The following is a 27285-nucleotide window of genomic DNA, read 5'->3' as shown; positions in this document are numbered from 1 at the left end:
CCTCAAACCCCACATCCACTAAGAATTTTCCAAACTGACATCAAACTATACCTTTCGATGCCATCCCCTTCTTTCCATCCCAACAGCCACTCTTTTAGTTCATCATCCATGCCTAGACTTTTGCAACACTCCAGTCACCCTCCAGAATGATGCCTGAGTGGTCCTTCTAAAAGCACATTTAATACATCAAAACCACTTAAAGGATCGCCTACTTCGTAAAGAAAGTCTTTCGGGCTAGCCTCAGGCGGGAGTACTCCTAGAAACTGGGCAAAACCGGATGGCGGCGACCTTGCAACAAAGCAGCCCCAGACCTAGGCGGGAACCAGGCCAGCCAGGCCGCATCCCCTTCGTCTCGGTGGCCGCTCCCAGTCCCCAGGGGCCACGCCTCCGCGCGCCACCCCAGCGCCAGGTGAGCCCACCCTCGGCGGGCGTTGGGCGGCGGGGGGCGGTGCCATCCCCGCCCCGCCCCGGTCGCGCGCCTGCCGGCAGCCTCCGGTCACGTGACGGCGGCGCAGGTGAGCACCGCTTCCGGGGTCGGGAGCCCGCCGCGAGGCCGCTCCCGGCTCTGCTCGGTCGGGTGTGCGGGAGACTATGGCGTCCTCCTCGGTCCCGCCGGCCACCGCACCCGCGGCGACAGCGGCCCCCGGCCTAGGTTTCGGCTTCGCCTCCAAAACCAAGAAGAAGCATTTCGTGCAGCAGAAGGTGAAGGTGTTCCGGGCGGCCGACCCGCTGGTGGGCGTGTTCCTGTGGGGCGTAGCCCACTCGGTGAGACCCGGCCCTAGCCCCCCGCGGCCCTTCCGAACCCCTCAGCTCCTGCGCCCCGGGCGTCCCTGCTTCCAGGCTCCCGCCTCCGGAGCCCCTCGCGCTACAACTTTACCCCTCATCCCGGCTGTCTTGGTCCCCGCCCACCACCCCCAGGTGTGCCCCCAGCGTTATCTTCTGGCTCTAGACCTTTTTTGAACGTTGACTTTTGTCTCCCCCTCGCCCTTTACTCCACTCTAATTCCGCCTTCCCCACCTGAAATGCAGCTCCCTGCCTCCTTCCTGCCAGGTCCAGCTCAGCCCCAGGCTGCGGAGACCGGCCAGGACCCGGCTCGGCTCCGGCTGGAAGGACATTAGGGGGAGTGGCTCTTCAGGGTTGGTGGCGGTGAGGTCTCTGGTGAGAGAGTGTGTGTGTGTGGAAGGGGAGCAGGGTGAGGGGGATCGTTCACTTTCCTTTCCACCTTGCTTTCCAGCCGCCGTCCTTGACTTATGAACCTTGGCTTTGGGGGAAGCTCTACGCTTCCGGGACTTTTTAATCCTGCTTGTCCCTTCCTTTCTCTTCCAGAGGTACAGCATTCCAGAGAAGCTGGCCCACCCTGAGCCTAGTGGTTGCACTCACTCAGGACTTATGTATATATGCCTTTGGCCTTGACTGCCTCCCCAGTGCTGGCTGGAGTGATGGTGTTTGGTGTGAGTGGGGGTCATCTTTCACCAAAGAGATGACTGAGGACCTCTGGTCCTGGGGACGCTATGGTGGTGAACTTTAGAAGCAGGGAACTGCTGTGTGGGTTTGGCCTGGGAATCAGGAGGCCAGAGACGCTAGTGTATCTCTTTTCCTGAGGATGCCACAGGAGAAGGTATGTGGCAGGCAGTATTTTATAAATCAACTTCCTTGGATGGTGACAGTCATGGCAGGATTGTGGAGGTGGAAGGGGGTGAGGAAGAATACAATTTTTGTCACATTCTTAATTTGTGGCTGAGAATGTCATTTGGGGTCCGTCAGCTCCCTTTGGCATTTGTAGCTCTGTGGAGTGCTTCCAGCTCCCTGGGTGGTAATGTCTTATCAGCCAGTATCCAGTCTAAGGCACTTGGTATGGGCAAGGCTGGTGGAGGTAGAGCTGCCTCTCATATGTACCTTCGAGGTGACTTATCTATCCCTTTGGGAGGGGTTGGGGGAATCACACAGAAGACCTGCCTCAGCTTCCCTAGGTATATATACTTTAGTGTCAACACCCCACCCTCCAGCCAACACACATTTCCTTCAAGTGTCTGTAATGGAGAAATTCCTTGAACATATGTCTTAGTGATGATTCAGCCTGCTTAACAGCAGGTGCCGAGGAGGGGGCATGAAGAACTATAGTTGAATTTTAGGCTAGGAATCTCAAGTGGCTTTTTTTTTTTCCTGGAGCAATATGTTCTGTCCTCCTTTTCTGCCGAGAAGGAGAGGAGCTGGGTTTTGCTGCCGTGTGTGGGATTTAGGTTAGCCTGCGCTTCGTAACCTCTGTGGGACGATCAAGTAAGGATAGGCAAGGCATACATGTATTCAGTTAATAAACACTCTGGACCACCATGTGCCCAACATTGTGCTAACTAGGCTCCTGAGAGATGCAGACGACTAGAACTGGTCCTTGCTCTGGAAGAGCTCACAATCTAGGGGGGACTTAAATAAACTAGAGACCAGAACCATATGACAAGTGCACTATTAAAGGTGGGTGAAAGATACTGTGGCAACACTGGGGAGAAAGCACATCTCCTCAGGATTTCTTAGTACAGGAGCTCCCTTTGCACCCTGAATTAGCAGACTCCTGATTCTGGGGGCTGAGAAGAGCATGTGATGCTTGCATCCTTTGGGCTGTGGGTTGATTTGACTTTAGTGAACAGACTCCTAATGAGCTCATATCCTCCGTCTGCCTGCATTCCCTCTGAAATCAGCTGCTCTTCTTTTACCTTACACCTAGGCAGGTGGGGACCTACTGCAGAGAACTGGGTCAGAGTGGTCTGGAAGGACTGGTCCTGTTTGTAAGCAGATGCCTCCTGCAGGATATGGCCATTTCATTCTTGTTGCTGTTGACCCGTCAGCAGCCATTAACTCTTGTGTACTTTAAAAATGCCTTTTGTTTTGTTTTTAATGGAGCATGGAACTGTTTGTCTTGAGTGTCTTGAGTCTGCAGAGGGTGTTTTTTTCCTCTAGAATTTCTCACAGCTTTAAAAATAGTCCTGAGTTGCTCACAGGGTTTGCCTAATATAAAATGACTGTTGTGAGCATGAAGTTCCACGGGGGTGGAAGTGTGAGGGGCTGTGTGTGAGGGTTGCTTACTGCAGTCCTTGTTGGGCAGCAGAAGAGGTCAGACACATTCTCTCACCTCTGCCAGGTATATGCATAACCAGTGTTTGTTTTTTTTTTGTGAGGAGGACTAGCCCTGAACTAACATCTGATGCCAATCCTCCCCTTTTTTCTTGAGGAAGATTGGCCCTGAGCTAACATCCATGCCCATCTTCCTCTGCTTTATATGGGACGCCGCCATAGCATAGCTTAACAAGCGGTGTGTCGGTGTGTGCTCGGGATCTGAACCTGCTAACCCCGGGCGCGCGCACCTAACCACTTGCGCCACCCGGCCGGCCCCTGCATAACCAGTGTTTTTAAAGGAGTGAGGTTTGAGTTGCCCTTTTCTGACTCTTTCCCACACACAGTGTATAAGTAGCTCTCCACACCCCTACTCACTGCCTCCCTGTTCTTGTTTTGGTTTATCAGATCAATGAGCTCAGCCAGGTGCCTCCCCCGGTGATGCTGCTGCCAGATGACTTTAAGGCCAGCTCCAAGATCAAGGTCAACAATCACCTTTTCCACAGGTATGTGGGGATCCCCGCCCTTCTCATTTCAACCTTCCTAGAAAAGAGTAATAAATAATTTTAAGAGTTAAGATTCAGTAACTTGAATGTTTTCGATTTAGAAGGAAACTGACAAGTTGTATTGTCTAATCTCCTTCCACATGCAGAAATTGTGCAAAGAAAGCATTAAAATAATCTCCAATGTTTCCTAAACCCTTATGTGTGTGTACTAGTTTATCTCTCCTCTAGCCTGGTAATTCCAGAGAGGAAATATATTTAGATGCCATTACTATTAGCTTCTGATACGGACTCCCTGAAAGAAATACCTCCGTCCTCTAAGCTCTCCTAGTATCAGAAGATGCCATTCAAAACAGTGGCACCTATTGCTGATTTTAGGATGTCTAACTTGCATGACGTTTGGGAAATGCTGCGGTTTGGATGGGCAGTAGATCCTGGTTCTGCTGAAGCCACTTGCCAGTGATATGACTCAAGCAGGTCACTCAGCCACCCTGAGTCACAGTCTCTCCTTCTATAAAATGGGAATAATATATCTTTAAAGGACCTCACAAGGGTTTTATGAGAATCAAATAAGGTAATATATGTGAAGGTGCTTTATAAACTGTCAAGCTCTATGTAAATGTAAAGCGATATTGTTACTTTGTTTTCTTACCTTGAAAACCCCTATTTCAGGGAAAATCTACCCAGTCATTTCAAGTTCAAGGAGTATTGTCCTCAGGTCTTCAGGAACCTCCGTGATCGATTTGGCATTGATGACCAGGATTACTTGGTGAGAGTCCTTTATGGGGTGAGGGTAGTCCTTTCTCCGTAACAACTGGGGAATCCTTGGGACAGTCATGTTTGGAGAATCGAGAGCCTTGGCAAGTATTATTCTTTACCTTTTTGTGATCACAGGAATCTTCAAAAATCTGATGAAAGCTATAAACCCTGTCCTTGGGAAAAAATGTAGATACATTAAAAATTTTTCTTTCAATTTCATTCAGTCCATATATGGACACCACATTAAGAACCCTTGCTCAACCTCTTACACCAGGGTTTTATCCACTTTCTGATGCATTCGTTTGACCATTATCCTATAACTTGCATCTCCATATAAAGGGGCAGGAAAAGATCTCTGGCCTCTTCTGTGTCCCCAGGTGTCCCTCACCCGAAGTCCCCCGAGTGAAACTGAAGGCAGTGATGGTCGCTTCCTCATCTCCTATGATCGAACTCTGGTCATCAAGGAAGTATCCAGTGAGGACATTGCTGACATGCATAGCAACCTCTCCAACTACCACCAGGTCAGGCCTCTCTTCAGCCTCGTTCTTTCTCTCGGCTCCTCCCTACTCATAGTGCCAGAGCACATGGGGAGACTTCCTATCCCTTTTCCTCCCTACAACCCATTTTTCCCCAAGAAGCACTTGATATCATGTTTTTGAAAACTAGGAATTTCAAAAAAAAGCCTTTCCGTACCTATTTGTGTTTGACTAAATAGAAGAATTTAGTAATGTCCCTTATCATTTGGTACTTACGATCTCAAACCCTGTGGATTAATACATAAAGCACACACATATAGCAAAGTATTAACTATAGAATAAGTCAGAATTAGGTGAGGTGTTAACACCAAATATACTATTAGGAATAAATGCAGTTTGGGGAGAAAACCAGAATAAGTGCACAACTGGGATAAATTGGAGGGGAAAAGCCATGATTATATCCAGCCCTAAGTGGGATTAGGGAAGCTATTCTGTCTGATCAGATTAACTTGGAATATGGAGTTTCTGGAATATTTTGGTGATGAAAACACTGCCCAAATATCTTTCTACTGAAGAAAAATCTCACCAAAATCAATGAGCAATGAATGAATGAAAGACTCTAAAAGGAGTCTTTGGTTTATTCAGCAAATATTGAATGTCTCTTATTACTAGGCCCTATGTTACGCAGTGGAGAAAGAGGTGAATGAAATGGTTGTGGTCCTTAAGGATCTCTTGGTCTAATGGTGGAGACCAGTAAGCTAGCATTAGCACACAGCAAGATGTGTGCAATAGTAGAGGTATGTACAGAATGCTCTGGGGCTGCAGAGGAAGAGCATCTCAGCTCACCTAGGGGAAGAGGTGCACTGGGAGGCTCAAAGAGAGAGTTTTAGAGAGAGTTGTCATAGGAGCTGATTCTTGAAAGACTAGTAGAGACTAACCATTGGACAAAGTGGAAGAGAGCATTCTAGGCAAGGGAAAACAGCACTTGTGAAGACACAGAAACATGAGAGAGCTTGGTGTTGGGGAACTGCAAAAAATTCAGTGTGGCTGGGATATGGTATTGGCGAAAAATAGTTAGGCAGGAGCCAGATTGTGAAGGGTTTTATAAGCCACGCAAAGAGTTTGGGCTTTATCCTGAAGGCGGTTTGTAGGGGAGTGATATATATGTTACTTAGAAATAACACCAAGCATTTTAGGGAATGGATTGGAGGGGGGAATACTGGGAGTGGAGATACCTGTTAGGAGGTAATTATAATAGTCTAGGTGAGAAGTGACAGGGGCCTGGAGGAGTGATGGCAGTGGAGATCGAAAGGAAGACCTATGGGAGAATTGTGGGAATTAAGGCAAAGGCACCTCCAAATTCCTGGTTAGGGATAACTGGGTACCCATTCACCAACAGTTGGGAAGCAGAAAAAGAAACAGGTTTTTGGAGGAAGACAGTTCTGATTTAGACATGTTGAGTTTGGGGTTTCTGCAGTTCATCCAGGTACAGATGTCCAGCAAGTGGTTGAGGTACAGAGTTCAGGAAAGAGGATGAGACTAGGAGTCTAGATTTGAGAGTTATAGGTCAATAGAAATTAAAGCCACACGAATATAGATAAGATTATTGAAGGGAGGTGTGGGGTGAAATGAAAAGAAGGTTGAGGACAGAATCTTAAGGAGCAAGAAGAGAAAAGAGCCTATAAAGGAGACTCAGAGTAGATGGATGCTCTTCATTATTTATGCCCTACTTCATTCGATACAGGATTTGAGGACAGAGAGGAGGAGGAGCAGAAGAGTGGTATGATGGGAGCGGAGGGTGAAGAGAGTTTTAAGGAGAAATGAGTCAGTAGTATCAAGTGCCACCCAGCTGAAATATGACAATCACCAGATACCCATTGGATTTGGCAACCGAGGGATTTGGGGGAGGGAGGAGCAGAGAGATTTCAGAGGGGAAAGGAGAGTATAAATCTCATTTCACTGATTTGAGGTGTGAATGAGAGATAGGAAGTAGATTGATTGCTGACTAATTTTCTGAGAGGTTGGCTATGAAGAGAAGTAGGCAGCATTACTGAGAGAGAGAGAGAGATGGTAGCATTAAAAGAGGAATTTTGTTTTTAGAATCCAAATTTATAGGCCATCATGCAAACATTTTTACTGTGAGAATCTAGCCCACCAAGAAACATTGGTTCTAGATAAAATCATTTCACTGAAAAGCAGAGGTAATTTCTAATCCTGGTTCTGTGACCACTTGCATACAAAAAGGGTCTAAAAGAAGGATAACACCTACCTTGCCCATCTCAAAGAATGATAAAGATGAAATGAGCGAAGGCACTTTAAAATTTAGAGATATTATACAAATGGAATAAATCAGAGGAGATGTGGATTCAGAAACTGTATGAATAACCAGGGGCATCTTTAGAAACACCCCCCCACCCTTTGACCTTCTTGTAACCTGTCTACTTGAAGTTTTCTGCCCCACTCTGGAATGGTAGTGTTTGAATTCCCATCCCTGGGTTTTGTATATCTGCTGCTCAGCCTCTCCGCATTCCTTCCTCCCTTCCACCCCAGTACATCGTGAAGTGCCATGGCAACACACTGTTGCCCCAGTTCCTGGGCATGTACCGAGTCAGCGTGGACAGCGAAGACAGCTACATGCTGGTGATGCGCAACATGTTTAGCCACCGTCTTCCTGTGCACAGGAAGTATGACCTCAAAGTAAGGAGAGGAGAGCCAGGCCTGAGGGGGAGGCTCCTGATGACCTGAGTGTGGAGAAGGGCCTGGGAGGGCACTGGCTCATTCATTTTAAGGAAAGAAGACTGGGCTTGAGCACGCATCTTAGGAGCTGGATGCTGACTGTTCCTTTAGCCACTTCTGCTGACTTGTCTTTGGGTCTCTCCACAGGGCTCCCTAGTGTCCCGGGAAGCCAGCGATAAGGAAAAGGTGATACTGATTTTAGGTGATAGGGTGAGGGATGGGGGAAGGCAGGTGAAAGGGATCTTCTTAGGATCAAGAGGTAGGGATCAGCAGCTATTTATTCTTATTTTAATCTACTGAAAAAGATGTAAACTTGTACTGATCCAGGGATTGTTTGGAAGGGGCAGGGGGAACAGCTGCTTTGTCACTGGCATGGGTTATTCCATGTGGAAGGTTTGGGGATGGGTGAGGATGCCAGACTCTTAAGAGCAAAATGCCCACCCTCCACCTCCCACTCTGGACTCTCCTATTCAAGCAGCTGTTTTTTCTTAAGAAGAAAGAAAAGTCAGCATGGAGAGTCTTTATTGAAAACTATAAGCAGAAAGTAGTGGGCTGTGACTTGGGGTACAGCTGCAGTGACTGGTCTGGGGAAGCCCCTGGAGGTGAGAACAAACTCTGGGGCAGCACCCCAGTGTGGAGTTGGGTGAGAGGGATCATGAGAGCTCCCTCCCCTAGAGGCCTCTTGAGTTGGAGACAGAGCCCTAGATAGAGCAGGGTCCTCTGGGACCTTGGGGGAAAGGATATATTACCAAGATGTCCCTTTACCTGTTCTCAGGTTAAAGAATTGCCCACCCTTAAGGATATGGACTTTCTCAACAAGAACCAGAAAGTTTACATTGGTGAAGAGGAGAAGAAAGTATTTTTAGAGAAGCTAAAGAGAGATGTGGAGGTAATGACTGGGGTGTTCTGGGAAGGGCTTTGTTTCCTTTTTTGCTCCCCAGAGGTTAGCTCTCTCTCCCATTCACGATATGAGGGAACTCCTCCCCTTCCCTTTATTCTTTGGGCTCTCTGCATGTAGGGGAGTTGGGTATGAGATGTGACACCCCCCTAGAGGGGACCCATGGATGGGGGAACTGGAATGAGCTAAAAGGATGACCTTAGATACCAGGACTTTTAGGTACTAAAGGGCAATGGTATACTCCCAACTCTCTAGTTTTACACTTCCTTTCCCCAGGAGGGCCCCAGAAATTCAGGGGTGGAGGTATAAGGGTGGTACCTGGGAGTGGGGAGGGAGAGCTGGGGTGTCTGATTTGTCAGTGGGGTCTCAGTTCCTAGTGCAGCTGAAGATCATGGACTACAGCCTTCTGCTGGGCATCCACGACATCATTCGGGGCTCTGAACCAGAGGAGGAGGGGCCTGTGCGGGAGGAGGAGTCAGAGGGGGATGGGGACTGTGGCCCGACAGGACCTCCTGCTCTGGTGGGTTCCTATGGCACCTCTCCTGAGGGTATCGGCGGCTACATCCATTCCCATCGGCCCCTGGGTCCTGGAGAGTTTGAATCCTTCATTGATGTCTACGCCATCCGGAGTGCTGAGGGTGAGAGAGATCCTGGAAATTTTAAGAGTGGGGAGGGTTGTCCTTGGCAGACAGAGAGCAGGGTGGTGGGTAGAGAGGCTGGTTAGCTTTTCAGAAGAGATCTGACTGGTTCCTGGGAAGAGGGGATTGGGGCTATACTTGCTTTTCATTGCTGGTCTCTCTCCCCAGGGGCCCCCCAGAAGGAGGTGTATTTCATGGGCCTTATTGACATCCTGACACAGTATGATGCCAAGAAGAAAGCAGCTCATGCAGCCAAAACTGTCAAGCATGGGGTAAGGGTTCCCCAAAGCCTTGCCTTTCCTGTCTTGACTGTTATTTGGGAAGAGAGAGCCTCTTGTGCCAGAGCAATGGGGTGGCAAAAGGATAAAGGGTTGGGTATGGAAACGGTCTGGAGTAGAACAGAGGGCGGGCAGGGGGGAAGGGGCGTGGGGTGGCCTGACACCGTGTTCTATACCTCCTCTCACAGGCTGGGGCAGAGATCTCTACTGTTCATCCTGAGCAGTATGCTAAGCGATTCCTGGATTTTATTACCAACATCTTTGCCTAAGAGACTGCCTGACTCCATGGTGACTGCTGGCAAGGCTTATGTTCAAGGTGGTGGGGTTCTGAGGGGCTTGGGGGAATTGTGGATATTCTGGCCACTACTTCTTCTCTTCCTCCTTTGCTAAATTCAGGCTAAGGCTCCTTGCATCCCCACAACTCCGTCTTGTTGAGCGGGCTCTTCCTGGCCCTCAGAAATACGTCGTCCCTTCTCCCCTTTGTCCAGTTTTCCTCCCTTGCCCTCCCCTCCAACAAGTCTGCTTGCTTCATGAGAGCGTTACTGTTGACTCTCCCAAGTGCCTTGAGATTTGTCAAGTGTCCTGTTGTTTCTATAACATAGGAAGAGCTGGGGAAGGGGGTTGTTTGCCAACTTCAGGACCTGACTGGACAGATGGACCCAGCTCAAGCAACTACTCTGGATGCACTTTGCTGTGTGGGATGAACTAAGAGTATTTGAATTTTGCTGATAACTTTATAGAACTCACTGTGGCATGCTTCCTTCCCAGTGGGCCCTGGGATGGAAGAATTTCAAGATACTACAGATGTGGGTGCTGGCATGTACACATATGATGGGACATGGCCAGTCTTACACACAGGTGGGGTGGAGAGTGGTCAGCAGGCTGGCACCTCATGGAGGTGGGACCTAAGAGGTCTCTTGATTATGCAGGGAATTGGAGAAGGTCTATGTCAAGGATTGACTACTCTCCAGTCTCTTCCCTCACCCCACTTCCACCCCGACTCCTGTACTTCTGGGTGCGGGAGCCCAGAGATGGCCACAGCGTTCCAAAGGTGTTTGATTGACTGTTGCTGCTCTTCACCAGGACCTCATACCCATCTTGGGGCTGGAACCCTTCAGTGGGGGTGCGGCCTGGGATGATGGGCCAGGGGTGTAAGGTTCATTCTCCATGTTAAATTTCCTTTCTTCGTGTCTAGCCATCCCTGTGGTTTTAGTCCTAGCAGAAGGCAATATCACTACCTGGGTCAACCCTGGTCATGTAAAGAGGAAGCCTCAAGTGTGGGAACCTCCTCTGCTCCCTGGAGGTGTGCACCTAGCATACTCCCTTCCCCGACCCCTACTCAAACCGGTTTTCCAGTTGGTTTTGTTATTCTGTTCTCTTCTGTCCTATCTTATACTGCTACTGTGTCTCCCAGGGGACAGATGGCCTTGTTTGTCATCTTCACTCTCAACCCTTAGAGAGGAGTCAGAGCCATAACTCAATCACCCAGCCCCCTCCAAAGAGGGTTGAGTTGATTCGTGATAGTCTCAGAATGTAGAGGACCCTGATGAGCTGAGATAGTGTCCTCCCCTCCCCCCAATGCCTTTGGGGCTAAGGCAGCCATTCTTTTTGCTATCCTCTATCTCCCATGAAGCTTCTACATTTTTTTAAACATAAAGATGGGTATACCAGCAGCTGGCCTGTGGGGATGCAAAGATTCTTCGCTCTATATCTGGCTGGACTGATCTGTCACACAGAAGTCATGAGGTCATAAAGGAGAATTCCTCTCTCCCCTGCATCTTCTACTCCAAAGGAAGTAACGAGGAGTCCCCAGTGAAGGATTGGAGCCCCTATCATACCTTCCTGTCAGAAGCCTGATGGATCTTTTTCATTCCAAGTCTACCTTTCCCCTGTTGAATGCAATAAAACTCCATGACACCAGCAACTGTTGTTCTTTAGAAATGGGTTTTCTGACCGTGTGGCTAATGTATCATGAGCGGTATGGTCTTCATTAGTTGTTTCTGTTTTTCATCTTTTTTGTTTTATTAATAGAAAAGATCTTGTGTATTTACTCCCATTGCTGTCACTATATAGAAAATAAATTATTGAATCCAAATTCCTTCAGAGAACTGCCTCTTGTTCCCCCCCTCTTTTCTGAGGAAGCCTGTGCTTAGGTGTACAGAGACCAGAGGGAGAATTCTCATCTTTAAGTTGTTGGGCCCCTAACTAAGGCTGTGGGTTTCTAGATAGATGGTTGTGAACTTAAAGGTTGCGAGGGCTGTGCATGGGAATGGAAAACTTATTCTCCAACTTTGTGGAAGTTCAGCTATAGGGGGGCCAGGGGGAACTGAGACGAGATGACTCTCTCTTTTCCCCCAGGTCCTGGGCTTGATCACACTCCCATCTCAGTAAAGATGAGTGAGCCTCTCAGCTCAGGCACGCACGCACGCACCACGCACCACGCACCGCAGGCAGCATGCAGGAGCTAAAAGAGATGGAATTCAGTGTTCCCCCAGGCTTCCTGGGGAAGATGTCCTCTGCCTGGAAGGCAGGAAGAGTACATACAGCAAGGTCCTGGGAAAGTGAAGAAGAAAGTGACCAACCCTCCAGCCCAGAGGGGGAGTGAAGAAAGGGGGTGGACAAATAGAGGTTGTTGCCAGTCTAGGAGATCAGTACTGCTTGGGGAGGAGGCCATTTGGCTGGTGGAAAAACCTGGCTTGATGTGACCCCAGGGAAGTGAGTTGGACTGGGGGCGGAGATTGCTCTGATGTGGGAAGCAGAACAGAGCACAGCTTTCTTTTTTTCTGTGAGAGTTTTTAACTATTTCAACCATAGACTTGACCCCACCCCCCCGCCAAGGCATTTAAAAAAAATGTATTCACTCCCTATCCTGCACCAGCCTCAATATCCCTGTTTGTGGAAAGAGAAAAATCAGAGGCGCTCACCAATAGCCATCTGGGAACAGGTTGTTGGGGTCACAGAAGGTAACAATCTAGGTAAAGGCAAGAGATGAGGGAGGGGATTGAAATGGTTTAGTCCTGGGGTTTATCTTTTAGAACCAATGCTATTCTTTTTACTGTGATTCTTCTTCCCATCCCATATTCTTCTTCAAAGGCCCTTCCAGCATAAGGATCACAAAAAAATTGCCCCTCTTCCCCATCTACCTAAACCAACACTCCTCACCCACCCATCCACCACCAGCTCCCAGCAGCTGCCACGCAGCTGGCTGGGAAAAAGGGAGAGGGTTCCTGCCGGGAGGGGAAGGGAGAAGAGTGGCGTCTCTGAGGGATTTAACCTCCTACCCTCGGTTCCAGGACGCCACCCCCTCCTCCAAAGACTGGGACGGCGCCTCCATTTTTGTTTTGGGGCGGAAGGGCAGGGGCTGGTGGAAAGAAGAGGTCAAAAGGAAACGGTGGTTATCAACCGAGAGGGGGGAAGAGGGTGCCGTCCTCCCTCGTTCCCTTCCCTTCAGTCTGCACCCCCTGCAAACTGCCCCCACCTTCTCAGGGTCTCCCCCCTCCTTGTTGCTAAGGCCCAGACCGTCATCCCAGCAACAGCCTCAGTCATGTGACCGGCAATGGCGGCGCTGACGAGAGGTAGGTGAGCCTGGCGACCCCCACACCCACCGCGCGCCCCCCGGGCCCGGCTCGCACCCCCCGCGCGCCCTCCCGCTCCCCCTGCGCCCCCTCCTCCGCTTCCTTCCCCCGCGCGCGGCGCCCGACTCCCCCACGCCCGGCCGATCCTCTTTCTATCACCCTCCAGCCTTGGCCTCCATTTGGGGGTTCTGGGGACCGCGATCGGCCGACATGCACCCATGAGGGGGCTCCGGGAGCTCCGGCGAGAGGGCGATGTGGGGAGTTGGTTCCGGGTCGGGTCTTGCAGGACGTCGTGGGGGGAGGGGTGCAGCTGCCTCGATTGATGCCCCCCGGGACCCTTGCCCTTCCCGGCTGCCCCTCTGCAGGCCTCTCTCTGGAGGGAGGGACTGACTCCGTGTCCGGCCTGGGTTGCCCCAGAGGAATCAGAGACCCAGCATAAACTGTGGCCCCGCCTCCCTTTTCCGTGCCGGCAGGACTTGGAGCTAAGGACACCTAGCTCCTGGGTTCCGTCTGATGGGGAGGGGCGTGTTCCACCTGGACAGACAGTATGAACCGAAGCTCTCGGGGTCCAGTTTCACTCTCTAAATCTCGAGGTGCATCTGGCCTTGAGGGAACTAGGGTGGAGGCACAAACGGAAATCCGCTCCCCTTTGGATCAGTCAAGGAATTGAGGTCACACTAATGGCCCCTCTTTCTATTTGAGCTGCATTTGGAGGTGGTGTAGGGACAGCTCTGTAGCTGAACGTGGCCAGACTCAGGGGAAACATCAGGCTCCTCCAGCCGAGTCCCTGAGGGAGCCCCACCCCTCCCTAAATGCGGGCTAGATTGCTGACCGGCTTGCACTTCGCCCTCCGTGCGCTGGGTTTATAAGGCGAGGGTGAGAACTTCGTTATTGCAGGGGCTGCTGCCACTTTGTTCACATTCCAAACAGACTTCCGCAGAAGGGACTGGGTTAGCTCTCAAGGAAGGCTCCCTAGGGGCTGAATTATTTGGGAATGTGGAGCAGGGCGAGGAGTTGGGGAGCATAGGAGATATTCTTGTCCATGTGATCTGAGGGAGGTGGCAAGAAAGACCTCCATCTGCGTGGGTCTTTCCCTTCCTGACTTATCTTATCTGCACCCAGGCTTTCTGGAGATCCTCAGAGCTGGGGAAGAAAAGAGGAAAGTTAGCATGTTCAAGTTCCTTCTTTAGCAACTTGGGGAGTGGCTGGGGAGGGAATTTTGCAGGAAAGAAGGAGAGGAAATGGAAGAGGAGTTTTTGTTTTGTGTCTGGACTGGCTGGGGAAAATGTTAACCTTTGTCATCATAACCCTTTACCTTCCTCCCTTCCCCCCAGTCCTGGTCAGCCGAGTGTGGAAATAGAGGGATTTCTGCTGCTGTTTCCGTCCATGGGCTTTCCAGGTATCTACCTCCCAAGAGAACCTCAATTTTCACCTTTAAATTGGTTTCCTCCATTCCATGTTCCAAGTAATCCCATTCCCACTAACTGACACCCAGGTTCCCATCTCTGTGCGGTGGGCTGTTGGGTAGGGGCATGTGGGATGGGGGGAAGGGGTTTCTCACTTTCCTTCCTTTTCCTTTCCACCCACCAGGTCACACAACCTACAAGTAGGGAGCAGGGACACAGAGGGAGAGCCTGCATGCCAATTCTAAGCTCTTCAGGATCAAAGTGAGCAAAAAGGAGGTCAAAAAGTCTCCCTCCCCTTGAAAGAACCCGGTTTTCACTCAGAGGGGGGAGGGGCAGATCGTTTCTGTGATCTTGGGAGGAGTGTAAGGAGAACCAAGACTGATGCTTGGCCTAGATGATAGTAACAAAGTTATAGAAACTTTCTTGCTTGCTCTTCAGTGGGTGCTGGGGTTTGAAAGATGAGAGGAGATAGAAAATGAACTAGAGGGAGGAGTTGGGACTATGAGAGAGTAGAGGTAATACAGGTTTGGAAAGGAACCTGAAGTAGGAGGCACTGACATTTGTCAAATGGGGACCCCCCACCCTGAGTCCCTTTCACCCTGGGGGCAGTGTCGTTCGTCCTGTCCAGAATGGCAGCCTGTGGAGGCACCTGCAAGAACAAAGTGACTGTCTCCAAGCCTGTGTGGGACTTCCTGAGCAAGGAGACCCCAGCCCGACTGGCCCGGCTTCGCGAGGAGCACCGTGTGTCCATCCTCATAGATGGCGAGACTTCTGACATCTATGTTCTCCAGCTTTCCCCACAGGGCCCCCCCCCGGCCCCTCCCAATGGGCTCTACCTGGCCCGGAAGGCTCTCAAGGGGCTTCTAAAAGAGGCAGAGAAAGAGCTGAAGAAAGCTCAGAGGCAGGGGGAGCTTATGGGCTGCCTGGCGTTGGGGGGTGGGGGGGAGCACCCCGAGCTGCACCGCCCAGGCCCACCTCCTCTCCGAGCAGCCCCGCTCCTGCCCCCAGGGGCACGGGGACTCCCCCCACCTCCACCTCCCTTGCCCCCTCCTCTTCCTCCCCGCCTTCGGGAAGAGGCAGAAGAGCAGGAGAGCACTTGCCCCATCTGTCTGGGGGAGATCCAGAACGCCAAGACCTTGGAGAAGTGCCGGCACTCGTTCTGTGAGGGCTGTATCACCCGGGCCCTGCAGGTGAAGAAGGCCTGCCCCATGTGCGGGCGCTTCTACGGGCAGCTGGTGGGCAACCAGCCCCAGAATGGGCGGATGCTGGTCTCTAAGGACGCCACACTCCTACTGCCCAGCTATGAGAAGTACGGCACCATCGTCATCCAGTACGTCTTCCCGCCCGGTGTCCAGGGGGTAAGAAGACTCCAGCCTGCCCTTACCCTTCGGTTTTCCCCAGGCTCGTTCTGTGACCTGAGAAAACTGGGTGAGGGTGAGTGAGTGTTAGATGGGATACAGTCTTGCTGTCTCCCAGCATGCCTTCCCACTCAGTGCCCTGGAGCTAGGACATCCCCTTGAGGCCCAGCTTCTCCATCCCCATGACCCCAAGGCGCACGTGAAAATCAGGTATGAGAGAAAGGAGTTGAATACTGTGTCCTTCGTGAACTTGCATGTCGACAGACATTCTTGGCAGAGGTGAATTCTGTGGAGATGGCGGCTCAGGTGCAGGCAGGCACAGCGGGAAGGGATCTAACCCTCCTAACAGAGCTGGGAGTGTTACTTCGTTCCAGATTTATGAGAGAGGAAAACCTTGATGACAGTGGAAGGTTAAAACAGGAGTGCTGGGGCCAGTGGTGCAAGCAGTTGAGTGCGCACGCTCTGCTTTGGTGGCCCGGGGTTCGCAGGTTCGGATCCCGGGTGCGCACTGGAGCACCACTTATCAAGCTATGCTGTGGTGGCGTCCCATGTAAAGTGGAGGAAGATGGGCACAGATGTTAGCTCAGGGCCAACCTTTCTCAGCAAAAACAAAGGAGGATTGGCATCAGATGTTAGCTCAGGGCTGATCTTCCTCACACACGCACACACAAAAATAAAAAAAACCAGGAGTGGTCGAGAGCCCACAGGTATCTTCCTGCTTGAGAAAGTAATTTCCAGGTCTGGTTTTCAGAGGGATGAGGAAGCTCAGAAGAAGGGTAATAGAAAAATGGAACAGGTTAGACACTGGAAGAAGCATTGGGAGTGTTGTCAGGTGGAGAAGGGAAGGCTGAAAGATAAAGTATTGTCTTCACATTTCTGCTGAGTTACCTGGAGAGTAAGGACCAGCTACCTTCCATCACTTCTGAGAATCCATTTGTTGCTGAACTGAGACTTGAGGGATCGAGACAGCAGAAAGAACCTCTTAACAATAAGGATTTTGTCCAGAAACAAGCTCCTGCTGCCCAGACCCCAGAGACTCTCCTTCCCTGAAGGGGTGTCAGCCTGTGGCTGCCCTGTCAGCATTAGCTGGGGGTACACAGAGAGAAGGCTGGCCAGGGCGACCTTCCATTGGCGTCATAGGCCTTAAGATGTCCCGCTGCTCACTGCCCACTTTGCTTCTTCCCCCTCCTTCCAGGCTGAACACCCAAACCCAGGAGTTCGGTATCCTGGCACCACACGGGTGGCCTACCTCCCGGACTGCCCTGAGGGCAACAAGGTGCTGACCCTGTTCCGCAAGGCATTTGACCAGCGTCTCACCTTCACTATCGGCACGTCCATGACCACAGGGAGACCGAATGTCATCACCTGGAATGACATCCACCACAAGACCAGCTGCACCGGAGGACCCCAGCTGTGCGGCTCCTTCATTTCCCCTCCCCTGGCTCCTCCCCTTCTCTCCATTCCCACTGAGGGAACAGCATCAACCCTCTCTCTCTGGGAGCCTCCTAACTGGAGAGGACCGCCCCCAAACTATTCAACCATCTTTCATCCCAGTTTCTCCTACATTCAACCTGGTCCTGATGGGCACGGCTTATCCTACAAAAATAAGCAGAATTGGGCTAAGTTTGGATAACCTTAGGGGAGGTGGGGAGGGGCTGGAATGGGGACCCCGAACGAGGGTGAGCATGGGGTAAGATGAGTAAGCCCCAACAGCTAACCCTGACCCTCATTTCTCTTTGCTCAAACTCCCAGGTTTGGGTACCCGGACCCCACCTACTTGACCCGGGTGCAAGAGGAGCTGAGAGCCAAGGGTATCACAGATGACTGAAGGACATCCCCTTTGCAAGGCCCCTGCCGTTCTCCTCCACTAGGACCCAACAGAAGCCTCTGTTCTCCTCTCTCCCTCTGCCCCCCCCCCCACACCACACTAGTCGGGGACCTGTCTGACTGGGGAAGGAGTTCAGAGAGGAAGGGGGCAGTCCCGTCCCCTGTCCCCCACTGGCCGAGTGCTTCAGTGCAGTGTGAGCCACTCCCTTCTGGCAGGGTCCCAGGCCCTGCTCCCCTCCTCCTATGTACATACTCCCAGCTTCCCTGGCCCTCTCTTGCCCTTGGCTTTTTCTGGTTTGTGCTGTGCTCCAGTGAGTAAGCTGAGAAAGGACCTGGGTGGGGAGGGCAGGGTCTCTTCAACCCCCCTGCCCCCACATACTGCTCCTGCTGAACTTGTCGGTTCAGGGGGCTTATTGGGCTGCTGTGAGCCCCCATGGAGCCGGCTGTGTGTGTTCTTCAGAAACAATTCCCCTTCTACCTTAACCTCGTCCTTTCTCTCCTGTGTCTCTGTCTGTCTTTCTCTCGCTCTTCTCTGCCCCCTATAAGGAGCCTCCTTACCCTGTTCTGGAATCGCTGCCAGACTGTAGCTTTTAATTTAATAAAAATAAAGTAAAATATGCAACTCTCTATGCCACACCCGTTCTGTTCTGTGGACCGGGTGGGGGTGGGGGTGGGGATGGGGTGGGGAGCAGGACTGCTGAGAAGGGGAGGGGGTGGTGATCGGGAGATCCCTGTGTGCCTCGCAGTCTCCCTGCCTCCCGAGGGCCTGGGGGGATGGCCTGTGCGTAGCGAGCTCTCTAAGAACACTGCGAAGCCCTGGATCACGCGTCGAAGCTGGAATCGGGATTAAGAGGAGTTTGTTTGTTGTCGAACTACGGTTGTAGAGAAAGGAACAACCCTATCCCTTCAGAGAAGTTTGGCTGGGGTGGGAGTGGGGGCGGAGCCGGGCAGGGGGCGGATTCGGCGGCAGCAACTCCCCGGACGCACGCAGACCTCGGAGCCCCCCAGCTTCCGTGCCCCCTCGGCCCTGAAACTTGGATCAGGGTAGGGGTCCAGCATGAAGCCCCCGGACCGCCCCGCCCCTGGCCGCACTGACCGGATACTGGGGGTCATGGGTGGCATGCTGCGCGCATGCGCCCTACCCGGGCAGGAGGGGGTAAGAAAGGGGCACCACGGTTGGGTCCGGGGTCTTTAGGGGGCTTCAAGCCGGCTGCACCCCACAACTCAATTTACCCGCAAACAGGAATTCTGCGGGGCAGTCGCAGGAATCCGAGAGTTCCATTAAGAGGGTCGTAGCCACGTTCTGGGTGAACCACTCCCTGCACCCCAGCCTTGGCGACCCCCTTATAACAACGTGGATCATGACAGGAGGGAGAAGGGGAAGCGGGAGGTCAAGGCTGGGCGTGGAAGGCGGGTTCCTTAAGATCATTCTCTCCACGCAGCTCCCAGAGAGAAGCCCCCTAGGGCCGGGGGGAACCGATCCAGAGTCTGACTGTACAGAGGGGGACCAGAGAGGGGAGCGTGAACGGGAGGTCCCCGCCTGGGCTCCACTGCCCGGTAAGAAGCTGGGGGTGGGGTGGGGCACAGTTTGTCATCCTGCGCAAAGTGGCGAATTCAAAGATTTGCTGCTCTTATTAGCATAAAGGTTCGCATCTAATTTGCATGAGACCCATTTAATCGCTGAGACCTCCACGCTTCTTCTCGCCCTCTAGTCCGCTGTGTGTCCCCCACCTCACCCGGTCCCGAGCCCCCGCAGGAGGAGTGTCCCCGCGCCCCACCCCTGGCCTCTCGCCAGCCCAGGCTCGGGACTTCGCCTTAATTGGTGATTAGTCTCAGCTGGAGTCCCGGGGCCTGGAGGAAAGAAGGGTCCGGCGAGAGGAAGGCACCTGGGCTATGTTCCCCACAAAGAGCTCCCCATCCACGCACCCCCTACTGGGGGGGGCCTTGTCTACCCCAAGCGGCTAGGGACAGTCCCAACCACAGGACATCTTCGCACAGGCCAAGGCCCCATCCACCGCGCCCTACCCCACCGCAGAGGCCGAGGGGCGACCCGGGCAGACCCCACCGCCCGGCTTAACCCCCAGCCCAGCGCTCCGCACTCAGAGCCCGAGATGCGGGAGCGAGGGGGAACTCGGAGCGGGGGAGCCCAGGCCGGGGAGGAGGGACGGAGGCGCTGGGGACGTGGAGTGGGAATGTGGTGGTGCCTGGGGGAGGGGGTATTGGGGCGGGAACCCGGCACAGGCCGGAGGGGGGACTGGAGGGAGAGGGCGGAGCTGGGCCGCAGAGGCCCCTCCCCGCGGCAGCACCGCGGCGGGGCCTGTTATTCTGCTCGCGGCTCGGCCGGGACCCGCGCAGCGCCAGTGGCTCGGGGAGTCGGCCCCCGCCTCCTCTCTGCCCGGGCCTAGAGCCACCCCCAACCCGAGAGGCCGGCGACGGAGCTGGAGCGGCTGCCGCATCCCGGCCCAGCCTTCCCCACTATCCCTCCCCTCCCCGCTGGACATCTGGACCCTGGGCCCCGCACCGATAGGGTTCCGGAAGCCCTCCCCGCCCAGCTCGGCGGCCGGGCCCCGCGCCGCCCTCTCTGCAGAGCCCCCAGCCCTCCTCCAGACCAGACTTCCGCCTCCCCCTGGACGCCCCCTCCCTGTTCCCTCCCTCCCCCCCTCCCCCAGCCTGGAGCGGGGTAGGAGGGAGGGGGGGTGTGCGCCCTGCGCTGTCCCCGCCCCGCCCCCCGTGATTCCCCCTGCATGGCCGGCCCGGGTGGGGGGTGCGGGGGGGCCCGGGCGCCATGCGGGGGGGGCACAAGGGGGGTCGCTGTGCCTGTCCCCATGTGATCCGAAAAGTGCTGGCAAAATGCGGCTGCTGCTTCGCCCGGGGGGGACGTGGTGAGTGCGAGGTCGCCAGGGCCCAGTGTTGAGTTGGGGGCGGGCTGAGGGTTCAGGACATCTGTCGGCCCTGGCCCTAGGGATTTAGAGGCTGGAGGCTGTACTTGTGTTTTCCAGGAAAGTGACTTCATAGATAATTCCTCTAAGATCCCTCTGCCTCCAAATTTCTATCAGTTCAACTTAAGGAAACTGGGGAAGGGGCAGGGGACTCTTCTCTTTCCTGTAGTCAACTGGGTGTGAGAGAAACCCATCCACAATCCCCTTAGGCCTAGAACCGCCTTTTCCCTCAAATCCTTTAGCTGAGAATTGATTTCAGATCTGAAGAGGGACAAGGGGATGGAGGAATGAGGATGAAGGGTCTCCCAGGGGCTTTATCACAAATCGCAGCTCCTCTGTCCCTGAGCCCAGGCCAAAGATAACCCTGATGGGCTCTCCTCACTTGCCCCTCCTGTTGGGTTTGTGCCTGGGTTGGGGAGGTGGGCTGCAGAAGTCTTGTCTTTTTATAGTCGTTACTGTAATTGGTGGAGGAGAGGTCTGGGGGTGGCAGATGGGCTCTTAGCTCTCTTTCTTCTCCCCTTCTCAGAGAATGGTCTGTACCCATTGGAAGGGGGAGGGTTGTAAGAGAGCAGATGGCCACCCCCAGCTTCCAGTGTCTGCCCCAGATGGCTGCCCCCACCCCCACATCTGTGCCATGCTCAGGATATGAGGGAACCTCCACATGTAACTGGGGGTTCCAGGCCTGCGGAGCCAGGTCTTTACTGACCCTCCTCACAAGGTGTCCTGCTGGAATTTTCTATCCTGGCCAACTCAAATGAGGGTGGCAAGAGAGCAACCCCTCTAGCTCTCTTGGGAGAGGGGCTGAGCATCATAGAAAGGAGACTTGGGGAACTCCTTAGGGACTTTGACTCTGGAGCTGGAGCAATATCTATCTCCCCCTCTCCCCCTCCCCCCCATTAGAGTCCTATTCCATTGCTGGCAGTGAGGGGAGCATCTCAGCTTCAGCTGCCTCAGGCCTGGCTGCCCCTTCTGGCCCCAGCTCTGGCCTCAGCTCTGGCCCCTGTTCCCCGGGCCCTCCAGGGCCAGTCAGTAGCCTGAGAAGATGGTTGGATCATTCTAAACATTGTCTCAGTGTGGAAACTGAGGCAGACGGTGGCCAGGCTGGACCATATGAGGTGAGCAGGGACCATATGAGGTGAGCATGGATGCAGGACATCCATTAAGGACACTGGGAGAGAGGGCAGGTTGGGGGCCACTGGTCATTGGAGAGATATAACTACTGTCCTCTGAAACTTGACCTTTGCCCCAAGAACTGGATGCTGGAACCAGTTCTAGCCACAGGAGAGGAGCTGCCAGAACTGACCCTGCTGACCACATTGTTGAAGGGCCCTGGAGATAAGACGCAGGTATGAAGAAATGGGTCTGGAGCGACTCCCCTCACCCAAGAGGCATCCGTTTGCTTACTCTAGGATATTCTTCCCTTCTAGCCACCTGAGGAGGAGACTTTGTCCCAAGCACCTGAGAGTGAGGAGGAACAGAAGAAAAAGGCTCTGGAAAGGAGTATGTAAGTGTCCACACACTCTTCCTCCACCCCGCAACTTCCCGAGGACTGTCCCTCCCATTTTAGATCTGAGACTTGAAATTTCCTCTGAGATTGGCTGTGGTAATGAAGGGGCTGCTAGTCCACGAGGAAGTGGCTAAACCAAGGATGCGCACTGCTGCTCTCTTCCCAGGTATGTCCTGAGGGAACTGGTAGAGACAGAGAAGATGTACGTGGATGACTTGGGGCAGATTGTGGAGGTAGTTCCCTTTTCCCTTCCCAGCCCTGGCCCAGCCCTTTCCCTCTGCTCAGGGCTAATTTTAGGAGTTGCCTTGGTGCTCCTCTGTTCCACCTTCCCCGTCCCTCCTACATCCTGGACTTCTTGGGGAGGAGGGTTTCCCACTAGGACTGGCCCCACACATTCATACTCCCACCCCAACCTTTCCACAGGGTTATATGGCCACCATGGCTGTTCAGGGGGTCCCTGAGAGCCTTCGAGGCCGTGACAGGATTGTGTTTGGGAACATCCAGCAAATCTATGAGTGGCATCGAGAGTGAGTGGTGGATCCTTGAGGGAGAGGGGGAGGGGCATATGGCTGGGCCCATTGGTGCCTGAGGAATGTTTAGAGAGGCTTCATGGGGAGCACTACTAGGGCGGACAGCTCTACATTGCCAGTCGGGGTATTTGACCTGGCTTTTCCCTGCCAACTCCTCCAGCTATTTCCTGCAGGAGCTACAGCGGTGCTTGAAGGATCCTGATTGGCTGGCTCAGCTATTCATCAAACACGTGAGGGTTGAGGGGGTGGGGACCAGGAGGGAAGGGGTCTGGGCCTGGGTCAGGGGTCTCTGAAGATGGGCTCTCTCTCCTTGGTAACCCTGCTCATTCTTAAACTCTGCCCCTGTTAGGAGCGCCGGCTGCATATGTATGTGGTGTACTGTCAGAATAAGCCCAAGTCAGAGCATGTGGTGTCAGAATTTGGGGACAGCTACTTTGAGGTCAGTGTCTGAGGTACCTTGGGGGAGGGGAGACAGAATCTGCATGAGCAGGCTTTCCAGGCTGCATAACCCCCCTGTCCCTGTCCCTGTCCCCAGGAGCTCCGGCAGCAGCTGGGCCACCGCCTGCAGCTCAACGACCTCCTCATCAAACCAGTGCAGAGGATCATGAAATACCAGCTGCTGCTCAAGGTCGGGACCACCAGCTCCCTGGGGGCACAACTGGTTGGGACAGCCCTTTCCTCCTCCATCTCCCTAGGGTTCCTAAGGCTCCCCCCAGACTTCCTGGGGGTCCTCACCTGTGTCCTCAGGGGAAGATGTGAGAGCTTCTGAGGATGTCCTTATGACCTCCCTGAGCATTTCTTTTCTACGTCTTAGGATTTTCTGAAGTATTATAGTAGAGCTGGGATGGATACTGAAGAGCTGGAGGTGAGGACTCCCAGATCTTCCAGAATACACCACACACACCTTATCTTCTTTGTCTCCTGGGTCCCCCAGCCCCTTGGGTGGTGTAGAGCTGCCTGGTTTTCAGGGGGAGGCTGGTTGGGGGTTGAAACACCGTCTGAAGAGGCCTCCTTCCCAACAATGACAATGCTCCTCTCTTCACCTGGGTCCCAGCAAGCTGTGGAGGTCATGTGCTTCGTGCCCAAGCGCTGCAATGACATGATGACCCTGGGGAGACTTCGGGGGTTTGAGGTATGGGGATGGAGCAGGAAACTGGAGGCCCAGTGCTCTTCTACCCGCATCTGAGCACTGGGGAGGTCATTATGGGGGACTGTCCTCTCCTGGGGCTGACTCCTTGGTTGGTTGGGAGTGTCAGGGGAAGGAGGGAGGAGCAGAGAGTTGCCCCTTTTCTTGTTTTTTTCTCGAAGGCCACTATCCTTTGGTTGTAGGGCAAACTGACTGCTCAGGGGAAGCTCTTGGGCCAGGACACATTCTGGGTCACAGAGCCTGAGTCTGGGGGGCTGCTCTCTTCCCGGGGTCGAGAGAGGCGTGTCTTCCTCTTTGAGCAAATCGTCATCTTCAGCGAGGCCCTGGGAGGAGGAGTGCGAGGTGGCACGCAGCCTGGATATGTGTACAAGAGCAGCATCAAGGTGGGGAGGGCTCTGACCGGGAGGGGCGAGGCCTCTGAGAGGATGGCTGGCTCTTGGATTTGTGGGAGGGGGCAAGAACCAGAGAGGGCCTGAAGAATTTGGGGGCTGTCTCCTATTTGCCAATCCAGGTGAGCTGCCTGGGACTGGAGGGGAACCTCCAAGGTGACCCTTGCCGCTTTGCCCTGACCTCCAGAGGGCCAGAGGGTGGGATCCAGCGCTATGTCCTGCAGACCACAGACCCTGCGGTCAGTCAGGCCTGGATCAAGCAAGTGGCTCAGATCCTGGAAAGCCAGCGGGACTTTCTCAACGGTGAAGCTCTCACCCTCCCCTCCCGACCCATGCTCCCTGAGCCCGTTGACCCCCGAATCCCTCACTGCCCAATCTCCAATCCCTGCCCTCTGAACCTGGCTTCTCCCCATCCCTCATCCCCACTATTCCACTCAAGATTTGGTAACTCAGAATCCCCTAAAACCCCAGCAATTTACATTGACTGACAGTCCTTAGGAGGCAGGGCAAAGAGGGAGGATGGCCTGAGCAGAGCCCCTAGGGAAAGGACCTGTCTCTGCCGTAACTCTCCTTCTGTTCCTGTCTTTGCCCCAGCATTGCAGTCACCCATTGAGTACCAGAGACGGGAGAGCCAGACCAACAGCCTAGGGCGGCCAGGAGGGCCTGGGGTGGGGAGCCCTGGGAGAATTCGGCCTGGAGACCGGGCCCAGGTCAGCACACACGCCCCCATCAATGGCTCTCTCCCCTCCCTGCTGCTGTTGCCCAAAGGGGAGGTGGCCAGAGCCGCCCTGCCCCTGGACACACAGGTATGAGGAATGGAGTTCCCTGGTTGTAGGGGCAGAGTGGGGAGGGCCTGTCTGGTTCAGGGATCCCCAAATCCCCTCCCCCAGATCATTCCTTTCTTCCTTTTGTCTGCCCCTTCCTACTTCCCATCTCTTATCCTCCCCTCTTCCAGTTTAACCTTGGGAGAAGTTGATGGTCTCAGATAACCTAAGATGTCTGGCAAGAGGAGGTGGCCTGGGTAGAGGCTTACACTGAAAAGACAGGAGTGAGGGCAGATTCCTGAACTTTTTGATCCTCTGACTTGAGTCTTTCTTCAGGCCCTCAGTGACATCCCCCAGGCTCCTCATGACTCTTCTCCAGTTCCACCAATTCCAAACACCCCTCCCTGCCGAGCCAGACTTGCCAAGCTGGATGAAGATGAGCTGTAACTGGTGAAGGCCATGGGGGTGGTGCTGACTCAGCCACCGGATTCCCTCAAGGAACTTCAGGGCAATCCTTCTGGCACCGCCCCCGGAAATCCTCCCTCTTGGTGTGTCCAGAGGGCGGGCAAGGCTGGGAGGGGTGTTGACTTGGAGGAGGGTACCTAGACTCAAAAGGACTTCTTTGTACGCAGATTCCTTCAGCTCCCACCCCTATGCATGCATTACAGATCCCCCAAAAGGAGGATATGTGGGTGGGTGGGAGGGCTGGGGCAAGGGCCAGATACAAATGATTGGTTTTGGTTTTGATTTTGTTTTTTCTGTTTTCTGAGAATAAAGGTTTTGTTATATCATTAAGGCTGCTGTCTTGGCAGAGGGAAGGGTTCAGTGGGGTGAACTGGCACGGAAGAGATCAGCTGGCCTCTCAAATCAGTTGTCTGAGGAGGGGTCTGGTAAAAGGAGAAGGGCACAGGGTGGAAGATGAAAGATGTTGCTCTCTTGTCCCTCACCTGCAGTTGCAGCATCTCTCAGTCCAGACCTGGAGCTTGGGGCCACTGGAACCCCTAGATCCTTGATGTATCCTCCCCTTTACCCTTCTCTCCCTCCCATCTGGCCTCTGTTCTAGACCCCCCTGGAAAGCCCAGTGTAATGCGACTTCCCACCGCTCACCCAACACCCAGCCTCTAAAGCACCAAATGCCCAATGTACCTTTCCTTCTGAGGCCTCCATGTTCAGCTGAAGGAGAAGAGGAAGGCGGAGAGGATGCCGTGGGCTGTGGCCCCTTCTGGCTCTGGGTCTCTTTTTTTTTTTCCTGTCTGGGAGATCATAAGGCATATCCACACTGAGCAGGAAGGGATTCTTCTTCAAGCCACAGACCCAAGAGTAGAGATCCCAAAGGGGTCTTCACCCCCCCCAACTTCTGGGACAGAGCGAGCCAAACGTGCAGAGACCCATGTCCAGAAGCCCTGTCCTGGGTCCTTGGGCATCAGTATGTCCACTGTGTCCACCCGTCCCCTGGGCCTGGTCACGTGTACTTGAGCTTCCTCAGTAGACAATAGACTGCTGGGGTGGGAGGGTGAGGAGGAGCTGGAGCCTCCCTGAGGGCCTGAGGTCCCTCTGGCTGACAATGGGGGGAGGGACCTCTAAGGGGGGGACAGGACGTACAGCCCAGATAAGACTTCTGGGGAACAATAGGAGGAATTGAAGAGGGGAGACCCACCCTTACTGTACCCCACCCCCAGGGCTTTGGGGTCAGGGACTGGGGACCAGAGGGTGAGGGGGAGTGGTGCTGAGGATTCTTGTGAATGGAGGAGGGGATGGGGCAAACAGGATTCTGGAGCTCAAAACTTTTGTATCTCTTTAGGGACCACAGGGGTATATGAGGTTGGTGGGTGACCCTTAGGTACTTAATTTAACCACAAATGTGTTTTTGAGCGCCTACTTTGTGACTAGCACTTGAATGTAATAAATGGTACTTCAGCTTTTTTGCCTTCTAAGAAATAAAATCAAAATCTCCTATCAGTTCAGTATTTTCCCTGAAGCCCTGAACTGGGAATTTAGGCCCAGGCGCCTCCTGTGGAAGTGTGGGGTGGTGGTTCTCTGTCCTTATCCAATCCCATCTCAGTAGTGTGTGAAACTGCTGAGGCCAATGGAGCACCTTACACTTTCTTGGGGCAAGCTGTACCCCATGAGGATTTGGGTCTGGGGGGAGAGTGGGGCTTAGGAACCACCCTGAACTTTCTTGCTGGGAAATGCAGCAGCTCTGGGAATGACCAGTAACCCTAGAGGAGCCAGCGCCCAAAGTGCAGGTGCAGAAGGGAACCAGGAGTGAAGAGGCCCCAGTCAAAAGGCTTAGGAGTGGTAAATAGAGGGTGCTGGGTGTGGAGGGTGCCCTGTCTTTTGGCCTATCTCTCTGGTCCCTACACCTTTCCACAGCCATCCTGCGTAGCAGGCTCCAGAGGGAGGGATCTGGCCAAGGATGTTTGAGGAAACGCCTGATGTAGAGATGCCCC

The 27285-nt window shown here is 53.6% G+C and overlaps 3 protein-coding genes across 10 annotated transcripts; all 3 read left to right on the top strand.

Annotated features, from left to right (window-relative positions):
- The first annotated feature begins 533 nt into the window (after positions 1 to 533).
- Positions 534 to 11444, top strand: PIP4K2C (phosphatidylinositol-5-phosphate 4-kinase type 2 gamma). Its single transcript, XM_058557802.1, has 10 exons — positions 534 to 765; positions 3514 to 3611; positions 4281 to 4377; positions 4745 to 4888; positions 7394 to 7540; positions 7727 to 7765; positions 8355 to 8468; positions 8848 to 9115; positions 9284 to 9387; positions 9582 to 11444. The coding sequence occupies exons 1-10, from the start codon at positions 592 to 594 to the stop codon at positions 9660 to 9662; spliced, it is 1266 nt and encodes a 421-aa protein (XP_058413785.1). The 5' UTR covers positions 534 to 591; the 3' UTR covers positions 9663 to 11444.
- Positions 11445 to 11872: 428 nt separating this feature from the next.
- DTX3 (deltex E3 ubiquitin ligase 3) lies at positions 11873 to 18186 on the top strand. Of its 5 annotated transcripts, none has more exons than XM_058557805.1 (6): positions 11873 to 12968; positions 13671 to 13844; positions 14303 to 14367; positions 14559 to 14635; positions 15003 to 15732; positions 16928 to 17570. In XM_058557805.1, exons 4-6 carry the CDS (start codon positions 14607 to 14609, stop codon positions 17363 to 17365), a joined length of 1197 nt encoding a protein of 398 aa, XP_058413788.1. In that variant the 5' UTR covers positions 11873 to 12968; positions 13671 to 13844; positions 14303 to 14367; positions 14559 to 14606; the 3' UTR covers positions 17366 to 17570. The 5 variants fall into 5 exon arrangements, with proteins under 5 accessions (XP_058413788.1, XP_058413787.1, XP_058413789.1 ...); XM_058557807.1 differs by lacking the exon at positions 13671 to 13844 and having other exon boundaries at positions 11878 to 12968; positions 16928 to 17145; positions 17485 to 18186; XM_058557808.1 differs by lacking the exon at positions 13671 to 13844 and having other exon boundaries at positions 11880 to 12968; positions 14984 to 15732; positions 16928 to 17145; positions 17485 to 18186.
- A 360-nt stretch (positions 18187 to 18546) lies between these two features.
- Positions 18547 to 25460, top strand: ARHGEF25 (Rho guanine nucleotide exchange factor 25). 4 transcript variants are annotated; one of them, XM_058557799.1, is made up of 16 exons: positions 18547 to 18715; positions 19002 to 19116; positions 21399 to 21613; positions 21749 to 21844; positions 21926 to 22002; positions 22172 to 22238; positions 22429 to 22532; positions 22696 to 22765; positions 22885 to 22974; positions 23071 to 23163; positions 23350 to 23400; positions 23590 to 23667; positions 23865 to 24065; positions 24194 to 24374; positions 24666 to 24781; positions 25172 to 25460. In XM_058557799.1, exons 1-16 carry the CDS (start codon positions 18617 to 18619, stop codon positions 25280 to 25282), a joined length of 1764 nt encoding a protein of 587 aa, XP_058413782.1. In that variant the 5' UTR covers positions 18547 to 18616; the 3' UTR covers positions 25283 to 25460. The 4 variants fall into 4 exon arrangements, with proteins under 4 accessions (XP_058413782.1, XP_058413781.1, XP_058413784.1 ...); XM_058557798.1 differs by having other exon boundaries at positions 24666 to 24877; XM_058557801.1 differs by lacking the exon at positions 23865 to 24065 and having other exon boundaries at positions 24666 to 24877.
- The last annotated feature ends 1825 nt before the right edge of the window (positions 25461 to 27285 follow it).

Source organism: Diceros bicornis, chromosome 17, assembly GCF_020826845.1.
Source record: "Diceros bicornis minor isolate mBicDic1 chromosome 17, mDicBic1.mat.cur, whole genome shotgun sequence".
NCBI lineage: Eukaryota > Metazoa > Chordata > Mammalia > Perissodactyla > Rhinocerotidae > Diceros > Diceros bicornis.
This window is presented reverse-complemented; position numbering and strand designations above follow the sequence as displayed.